Source organism: Grampus griseus (genome assembly GCF_964374135.1).
Source record: "Grampus griseus genome assembly, chromosome: 4".
Classification (NCBI taxonomy): Eukaryota; Metazoa; Chordata; class Mammalia; order Artiodactyla; family Delphinidae; genus Grampus; species Grampus griseus.
In genome coordinates, this window is record NC_138997.1 from 46573788 (window position 1) to 46583388 (window position 9601).

Consider the following 9601-nt stretch of genomic DNA (forward strand, 5'->3'; position numbering starts at 1 on the left):
GGAGCCTTAAAAGATCATTTATTTAACAAATATTTATTGAATCCCTACTATATGCAAGGATTGTTTTAAGTCCTGGAGATAAAGGAATGAACACAATAGATACAAATCACTGCTTTTAAAGAGCTTACTTTCTGATGTGAAAGACAAATAATAAAAGAGGAAACTATGAATACATATAGAATGATTGAATGTGATTCATGCTAGGGATAAAAATAAAGCCAGGAATGGGAAGAGGAAGTAGGTCTGTGCATGCACATTTAATTCGGGTGGCCAGGAACTGAGAGGTGGCATTTTATGAAGGTCCTGAAAGAAGTGAGGGGAGGACCCCTATGGATAACCTGTATTATCTGGGTCAAAGGCACCGTAGCCAGAGGGACCGCCAGGGCACAAGTCCTCAGGAGGGAGTGCGTTTGGTGTGAGGACCAGCAAGGAGGGCAGTGTGTCTGGAGTGGAGTGAGAAGGGAAAAGAGTAGTGTGAGATGAGGTCAGAGAGGAAGAGGCTGGGGATGAGGCGTGGGGAGGCCAAGTCATGCAGGCCACTGTTAAGGACCTGGACATCTGTGTCAAGAGGTTTCAGATGTATTAGTATAGATGGCCCCTTCTACACAAATCATTGAACTGCTACTGTCCAATTCATGCTTATCATAAATTTCCAATGTCAACATTGTGGGAGATAACTTCTGTTCAGAATGTGTGTTTCTCTCTTTTTCTGGTTCTTTTGATAGCCAACTATAGGGTTATATTTGAGGCTGTTAAAAAATTTCTGGTTTAAATTTGCCTTAGTTGGGAAAGACAGATACATATTGCTTCGTGCTAAAAAATATGCAAAGTCTTCTGCTTACTGTTATTTTTTTTTTTTTAGTATTTATTTATTTGGTGGCGCTGGGTCTTAGTTACAGTGCGCAGGTTCCTTAGTTGCGGCGCGCAGGTTCCTTAGTTGTGGCATGTGAACTCTTAGTCACAGCATGTGGGATCTAATTCCCTGACCATGGATCAGAACCTGGGTCCCCTGCATTGGAAGCATGGAGTCTTATCCACTGCGCCACCAGGGAAGTCCCTTCTGCTTACTGTTATGAGGTGATATTTCAGTGAAATAGTGCCTCCCCCTCCCCGCTTTATTGAGATGTAATTGACATATTACATTGTGTAAGTTTAAGGTGTACAACATGTTGATTTTGTAACACTTACCTGTTGCAAAACGGTCACCGCCAAAGCATTAGCTACCACCTCCATCCCGTTACACAATTACCATCACTTTTTTGTGATGAGAACATTCAGGATCTACTCTTTTAGCAACTTTTAAATATATAATAGAGTATTATTAGCTATAATCACCACATTGTACATTAGATCCCTAGGACTTGTTAATCTTAGAAGTGGAAGTTTGTGCCTTTTGACCAATATCTCCCCATTTCTCCACCTTTCCCAGTCACTCTACTCTCTGTGAATTTGGCTTTTTTAGATTCCACATATAAGTGATATTATACAGTATTTGTCTTTCTATGTCTGACTTATCAGTGAAATATTACTTAATATAACCTTGCCAACTACCAGTCAGTGAAATATTTGAAAGCTTATTTAACAAATTAAATCTACAGTTATAATTAGCATACCTTTACTGATTTCCTCTGCACTGCAGCATTTAAAACATTTTCAATTGAAAGATAATTTACATATTGTACAATACATAAATCTTAAACATACAGCTTGGTGAATTTTTAGAAATGTGTACACCCTGTGTAACCATCACCCGGATTAAGAAATGGAATATTTTCAGGTCCCAGCAGGCTCCCTCTTGCCCTTACTCAGCCAATATCCCCTCAAAAGTCATCACTATTCTGACCTCTATCACATCACCATGGGTTGGTTTTGCTTGCTCCTGAATTTCATATAAATGGAATCTTACTGTATGTATTCTTTTGTGTTTGGCTTCTTTCACTCAACACGAAATTGTGAGATTCATTTATGTTGTTGTGTGAAGCAGCGATCTGCTGTTTTTCATGGCTGTGTTGTATTCTAGGATATGAGATGATCATTATTTACCCTTTCTACTGTTGGTGGACATTCATGCTGTTTCCAGTTTAGAGCTGTTTTATGATGACTCAGTGCTTTTACCTGGTGATAACTCTAGGAGTTGCTCAGGTATACAGAATTTATTGCCCCAAATACACTGCTTCAGTTGTGTCTGCTCATTTGTACCTCCCACTCCTCAATGCTTTGGTCCTTCTGCTGTTTAGAACAAGGAAGTTCCTATTGGAACCTGAAATTTACTTATACTTTATTATAAAAATTAGTCAAATATGCTCTGTGCTTGAAAAAGGAAAGAAGTGGTTTTCTTTATTTTTTTCTTACATATAAAAGTACCTGAGCATTCATACAATTCAACATCAAAAAAACAAACAACTTGATTAAAAAATGGGCAGAACTGAATAGACATTTTTCCAAAGAAGACATGCAGATGGCCAACAGGCACATGAAAAGGCTCAACATCACTAATCATCAGGGAAATGCAGATCAAAACCACAATGAGATATCACCGATGCTTAATTTTCCAGTCCAATAGTTTTAGTTTAGTCACTGAAAACAGAAATCTTTTTCCTGAGGCCTTGGCTTCTTTTACTTCAGCATGTTTGGCGCTTCTCTCTTTTCTCTGCTTTCCTCAGAGGAGCTTCCTCTCCAGAGTCGTCTTCTGGGGAAATAATAATAAGGAGGAAGGCGACTGTGCGGCCGAAAAAATGGATGGAACTGAAAATGGTGGTAGCACCTCGGAGGGAGGAAAGGTCTGTATGGGAACCTAATGTGGACTCTGGGCCTTTGTGGTGGGAAAAAATGGAAGGGACACCTGGGTGTCCTGGTGATGGGCTGGATCCTCGTCACTGGGTTCCTTGTGGTGGGAGGAGGGGTAAGTGTAAAGATCTGGCAGTCTGTAGGCTCTGCATTATTTTGTGAGTCTCCAGGAGGGGTGAATACCTCTTCCTGTCCTGTGGGGAGAAAAGCGCAAGTCAGGAAACAGGCCTGATGACACGAGCAGAGGGGAGAGTCTTCAGGTGGAGGCAGGGGAGAAAGAGGGGAAGAGAGAATTCTAGAGTCTCAAAGCATGTTTGAGAGAACTGCCCAGCCCAGTAAAATGAGACACAGACACTCCTTATGACCCAGAAATTCCACTCGGAATTTACCCAAGAGAAATGAGTGCTTATATCTACAAAAGACTAGTTCAAGAACGTTCACAACAGTCTTATTAACATTAACCCAAACCTGCTAACAATGCCAGTGTCCATCAATAGGAGAATGGATAAACAAACTGTGTATTCATACAATGAAAGAATACTCAGCAATGAAAAGGAAGAATTACTAATACAACAACATGGATGTATCCTGTGATGTTATGTTGAGCAAAGAAGTTAGACACAAAAGAATACATACTGTAAGATTCCATTTTTATGAAGTTCAAGAACAAGCAAAACTAATCTATGGTAAAAAAAAAAAAGTCAAAAATAGTTAGCTTAGGGTTAGCGTAGGTGTTATTTAGTGGAAAAAGTAACCAGTGAATTCTTTAGATCTCGATCTGGGTGGTTGTTACATGAATATGGAGATAGATATACACACACACACATTTATATTTACACATACATACCTATATACACAAAAGTACAAATGTACACACATACGTATACACACACACATATCTAAAATGTGATCAATATATACCCTTAGGATTTGTGCATTTTATTGTGCATAAATTATACATAAAGAAAGAAAATTTGATGGAAAAAAAGTAATGTAAAGAAAAGGCCTGCTTCACTTCCCCAGCAGTGAAATCATTCCCTGAAGAGGAAGGGAGGGAACATCTACTTGCTCCAGGGGAATGAGCACTGAGGACCAGGATGACATTAATTTCTGAGAAGAAATTTGGATCAACCTCCAGTGTCAAGGTCTTCCCTCTAACTGTATCATACAATCAAACTGGCTGCGAAAAAGCAAGCTTTCCTTTAGGAAATTATTTCTTCACTCCCTTAGAGACTTACCAAAACAGGCCTGGAAAGGGTTGCTGAGTGTGAATGATGGAAAAATGAATTCCTCACAGTAAGTTGAGAGCTAGATTCCCCTCACCCTTAAAACAGCTGAATTCAGGTTTCTTGGTTGTACTGGGTCTGCTTATTCATAGCCCCTTCTAGAGATTCTGTTTCACCCATAATACCTGGAAAGGTCAGTACTACACTCCTCTGGCTATGGTTGATTGGACTGTTGTTAGACACTCAACTCATTCATTGGCTGGCCAGTGACCAATCAGATTTTCACTCAAGAATTTCAACAGAGACACAGCTAGTGGAAGATGTTACTGGAAGTGGTAGGGCGGGGGCTGGAGTGTCAGGTATTGGCCAGTTGAATGTTGAATAAACAGAGAAACCAATATTTCCATAGCTGTAAAATGGGGAAAGCCTCTTAAAGAGAAAAAGAGACAAGTGCCTCTGTGGTAACAGAGTGATGATGAGAGTAACCTTGACTCTTGACTTTCTCAGGGCTGGTCTTTTTGAGGGCTGGCTGTACTTAAGTTCCTTGGAAATATCTTTATAATAATCACCCCACCTCCAGCTCTATTCATTTTCTTTTAAGCCAGCTTGAATGGGTGTCTGTTTCTTGAATTAAATACTGACCCTTTCTCCCATACCCACCCAGGCTACTGAGTATTAAAATCTTATGGCTGAAACTAGATTAAGACATTTCAAACTACAGAAGATGATTAAATCCCATATTACTCATTCTTTCCTATACACAATCAGATCAATTCTGAACCTTTGTAACATGAAAACTTTCTGCTGAGAATCCAGTCACTAGGGGAGAAGCTAGCCTTATTCTTAAATTTAAAAAAAAAAATTATATATTATTAGCTGCGTTGGGTCTTCGTTGCTATGCACGGGCTTTCTCTAGTTGCGGCGAGCAGGGGCTACTCTTCGTTGTGGTGCGCGGGATTCTCATCGTGGTGGCTTCTTTTGTTGCAGAGCATGGGCTCTAGGCATGCGGGCTTCAGTAGTTGTGGCTCGCGGGCTCTAGAGCGCAGGCTCAGTAGTTGCGGCGCACGGGCTTAGTTGCTCCGCGGAATGTGGGATCTTCCCGGGCCAGGGCTCGAACCCGTGTCCCATACATTGGCAGGAGGATTCTTAACCACTGTGCCACCAGGGAAGTCTGAAGCTAGCCTTATTCTTAAGCTCCATCTTGACATTTTGCTATCAGATCAGGCTTAGCTAGGTCTTGGGCTCTGCCACTCATTAAGCTGGACTCTAGTTTTTAAAAACACCCACCCCTTGTGCTCTTTCTACTTCTTAAAACTGAGGCTATTCTCCAAATCCTCCTGACAATGGTGCTCTAGGCATCTGGAACCAGATTTTTAAAAGCCCACAGCCATGGATGATTTTTTTGAAGTAGTTTTTGTGGAATGGAGGAAACCGAGTCAGATTCCCGTGGCTTAAATAGGTGGGAAAAAATAGACTCAGAAGTGTGTAGAGTTCTCTTTGAAGTGAGAGAAGTAGAACCAAAGAAGTTTATGGTAGATCATGTCTCATTTCCTCAGGGAGGCCTTCCCTCCCTTGAGGCTGGCTTAAGGCCCCTGGCAATATGCTTCCCTAGCACCCTGTGAGTCCACTTTCATCATATTCATCAGTCATGTGATTACCATTCAGCGGTTGTACTCCTCCTGCACTGAAGTATCTGTCTGATCATTCTGTACACCTGGTCTCATCGCTAGCCCAGTGCCTACAGTGGACTTGAACAGACTGAGAGAAGTCTCAGTTTCCATAATTTCAAAAGTTACCACATTCCTACCTCTCAGGGATAATGTGATCATTAATAAGCAAATATTTCTCATTATGTAACATACTGACATGACACCAAAGATACTGAATATCAAACACAAAGAGCTCTTTTGCAACCATAATTAGACCAAAGTAGGTCAAATATTTAAGTGCAGATTGGAAACATTTTGAGAGGCAGAACGGCATAGGATCCCTGAGCTCTGCCGTTTAATAATTGTGTGACCATCGACAGCTTCCTTAACTTCTCCCAGTCTTCTTTTCCTTATTTGTAAAATGGAGAAAATAATAACTACCTATCTCACTGGCTTGTAAAGTGCTGAGAACATGCCTGACACGTGCATTTGGTAGGTCTTAGCTGTTGTTATTGGCCTCCATCAACACAAGGCCTGTTGACTCTGTTGGTCATTGCTATGTCCCTAGTACCCAGAACAGTCCCTGGCTTGGCCTCATGCCCAGTACATAGCTGATTAATTGAATGAGGCAGATGTTGAGTGAAGATGCTGAGTTCCTCTCTGTAGAGTTTTGTGAAGCTCAGTATTTCATTCCAGTCCCAGAAAAAAATTTTTTTTGGCCTCGCTGCCCGGCATGCAGGATCTTAGTTCCCTCACCAGGGGTTGAACCTGTGCCCCCTGACGTGGGAGTGCAGAGTCTTACCCACTGGACCGCCAGGGAAGTCCCTCCAGTCCCAGGAAAATTGCAATAATAACTTACATTCAAAATTAGAGGATAGGGCTTCCCGGGTGGCGCAGTGGTTAAGAATCCACCTGCCAATGCAGGGGACACGGGTTCCAGCCCTGGTCTGGGAAGATCCCACGTGCCGTGGAGCAACTAAGCCCGTGTGCCAGAACTCCTGAGCCTGTGCTCTAGAGCCCACAAGCCACAATTACTGAAGCCTGTGCGCCTAGAACCTGTGCTCCACAACAAGAGAAGCCACTGCAAAGAGAAGCCTGCGCACCGCAACGAAGAGTAGCCCCCGCTTGCTGCAACTAGAGAAAGCCCTCACTCAGCAATGAAGACCCAATGCAGCCAAAAATAAAATAAAATAAATTAAAAAAATTAAAAGATAATAAAATAATCAAGACCCAAAATATTGCTTGGAGTTTGGACATCAATTTTAAGTGGGTTTACTATAGTCTAGACATGAAATTCATCGTATGCTAACAACTAGTACTTTAAAAAAAAAAAGTAAGAGTGAGATGACCTTTTTTTAAAAAATATAATTATCTGTACTCTGTGGTTATTTGGGCAGACAATAGCTGGTTTGTAGTGAACTACCCTGATTTCTAAGAGAAGTAAGTTTTATACTTGATGTATAAGTATGCAGTTCTTCTTTTACACTTGGAGGATCACAAAAATTCTCAGGTGCCTTTAGAGTCGAACCAAAAAGAAATATAAGTCCTGTGATTAATTTGCTCACAGTAACTGCAACTTAATTCATTTTGTAGACTCACAGAATAACTGGCTATTTTAGCCAAATCTCTAATTTTACAGGTAAAGACATAGGAGCCCAGTTCATACCAGTTCACACAGGCCTCTTTCAATCCTATGCTATAAGTCTAGTAGTTTCAACAGTGTGCAGGTTACTTTGTTACGTGCTGTGACAAATGCAGAGATGATGAAGACACGGGGCCTGCCCTCGAGAGGTGGGGAGACGTTACAAGTACATGGATCTATAATGCAGAGCAGAATGTAGTATGGACCATGGGTGATATACAAATTGCTCTAAGAATTCAAAGATGTCAGAGAGAGGGAGATTGCAATTTTAAAGCTATGTGTCTTAAGAAAGCCTTATGTGAAGGTAATACTATAGTGACATTAAACATCACCATGTGAAGCAGAATTGCAATAAACAGAGGTGAAATCAGCAGCGGGGGCAACCATAGCTGCTGCTGTGGAGGAGAGAGAGAACAGGGTGGGTTTGGAGACCCACACATGACCCCGTCTGGCAGAGCCAGGGCATGTGTAAGTGGGTGATGGCCTGGAGCCAGGGCTGCCTGGAGAGAGTGAAGCTGCATTTAAAGGTCTTTGAGGCTAGTCTGAGGGATAGTGGGGAAGAGTGAGCCTAAATCAGAAATCACATTTTAATGGTGTTTTAAAAAAAAATGTGAATAAACCTCTAATCTCATTATAACTTATTTAGCTACGTATCTACAAGGTTTCCTGAAGAGTGGTTGACTTTCTGGAAAGGTGCCCGGTGTCAGGTTTTGTATTATGGTGCCACTTTCAGATGTCACTTTTAGCGGGTGATGTTTGCAGGTCTTGTCTTGGGAATCGGGCAGGTGTTCTTTGTAATCTGTCTCCTTGCCCTCTGATCGCCTGAGTTCATGCAGAGATTGGACAAGGTGATCTCTGGTGGCCTCACCACCACCTCTGATGTCCCTGCCCCTTTCTGTTCTGTTGTGAGCTTTGGTGGATGGGTGCAGGGAACTTGCTAGGGGATGACTAGGGTCTGACTGAGCTCCTGCAAAGCCCCAGGCCACGTGAAAGTGGTGGAGGACTCAGTTTGACTCCTGGGGCTCTCCCCCTTTTCTTTCCTGTCCCCAGCGTTTGTAAACCAATGCTCTGGCTCAGGCCATCTGGAAATTTTGTAGTGGGGGAAAAGGAAAGAGAAAGGAGTAGAGAAATTGAATCTAATAGAACCTTAAAGAAAGAAGTCTAGGCTAACCTCCACAGCACCAAGACACAACTGACTAGATGTGATTAATTAAAGCAGTTAATAAACAGAGACTGAACACCCACCATGGGCAAAATACCAGGCTGTTGGGCATATAAAGAGGTGGACATTGCTGTAATTCAGGGTGGAAATTGTTAGCTCTATATCAATAATAACTAGTATTCATATAGTGCTTGAAGGATGAAGAGCTTTTCTTGCATGATAGCTCATTTGATCCTCACGACCCCCATAATAATGGACATCATTAATGCTGTCACTTCACACTTGAGGAAATGGAAATCAGAACAGTTAAGTGTGTCTAAAGTCACATAGCTAGGGCTGAGACTAGGACCTTCCGATGATAAAATTCAGCCTCTTTCTCTTTAACCACACAGGCTGATGAAAGCTGACGTAAATAGTTCCAGTTCACGATATGCATAATCATGGAGCCAAATTTTGTCTTTTCACACAACTTATCAATTACTGGACCCACAGTAAAATAAAAACAAAACCCTTACCTTCTGCCACAGTTACCACCAACCAGCAGACCAGTAGCCAGTAGGAGAAGCAGAGTCTGTGAGCCATGGCTTCTACCCCAAGCAGTCACTGCCTTGAACCCAACGTGGCTTAAAAGGGGTTGGTGAGTCACCTGCAGACTGATTCAGGGAGTTTTCATTTGCATAGTGGACCACAGGGATTAGGGCCTGTGGTGTGAGGGTAAGAAATCAGCAAGGAAATACCAGACAGTATTTGTCAACCAGAGCTTCTTGTAATGACAGCCAAACGTCATTCATCTGTCCTTGGTTGGAGTTGGATTGTGGACAACCACGCCCTCACTATCCTTTTAATTCCTTCAAACTTCCCCTCTTAGTGCCTTCTCATTACTTGTGTATATAGGTCTCCCTCAGCAAGAGAAAGAATCTGTCCAGGAAATGTTCAGCACCGCTTCCTTCTGTGTAGCTTACTTACTTAACAAAACCAAACAGGACAGGGAGGACGTTATCTAAAGGCTTTGTGACCCCGGCAGTTTGAAGAGGCTGTTCACAGATCTTGGATCAGGGATTACGACTTCTTCTCTGCTTTTGTCAAGGAGCCAAGAGCAGCAGAGTCAGAAAACTATCTTCTCTAGTAGCCATCA

General features: G+C 42.1%; 1 protein-coding gene across 2 annotated transcripts; it reads right to left on the minus strand.

The window, feature by feature from the left end:
• Positions 1–2408: 2408 nt before the first annotated feature.
• Positions 2409–9102, minus strand: ODAPH (odontogenesis associated phosphoprotein). 2 transcript variants are annotated; one of them, XM_082652969.1, is made up of 3 exons: positions 8982–9102; positions 2843–2981; positions 2409–2719 (listed from the first exon to the last, which is right to left on the minus strand). In XM_082652969.1, exons 1-3 carry the CDS (start codon positions 9046–9048, stop codon positions 2617–2619), a joined length of 309 nt encoding a protein of 102 aa, XP_082509095.1. In that variant the 5' UTR covers positions 9049–9102; the 3' UTR covers positions 2409–2616. The 2 variants fall into 2 exon arrangements, with proteins under 2 accessions (XP_082509095.1, XP_082509094.1); XM_082652968.1 differs by having other exon boundaries at positions 2409–2981.
• Between the last annotated feature and the right edge of the window lie 499 nt (positions 9103–9601).

Excerpts from the sequence above, each read along its gene's own strand:
- ODAPH (XM_082652968.1), bottom strand. The coding sequence starts at position 9,048 with ATGGCTCACAGACTCTGCTTCTCCTACTGGCTACTGGTCTGCTGGTTG. Across the intron at positions 2,982-8,981 it reads GGTGGTAACTGTGGCAGAAG|GACAGGAAGAGGTATTCACC; the intron begins GTAAGGGTTTTG and ends TTCTCCCCACAG.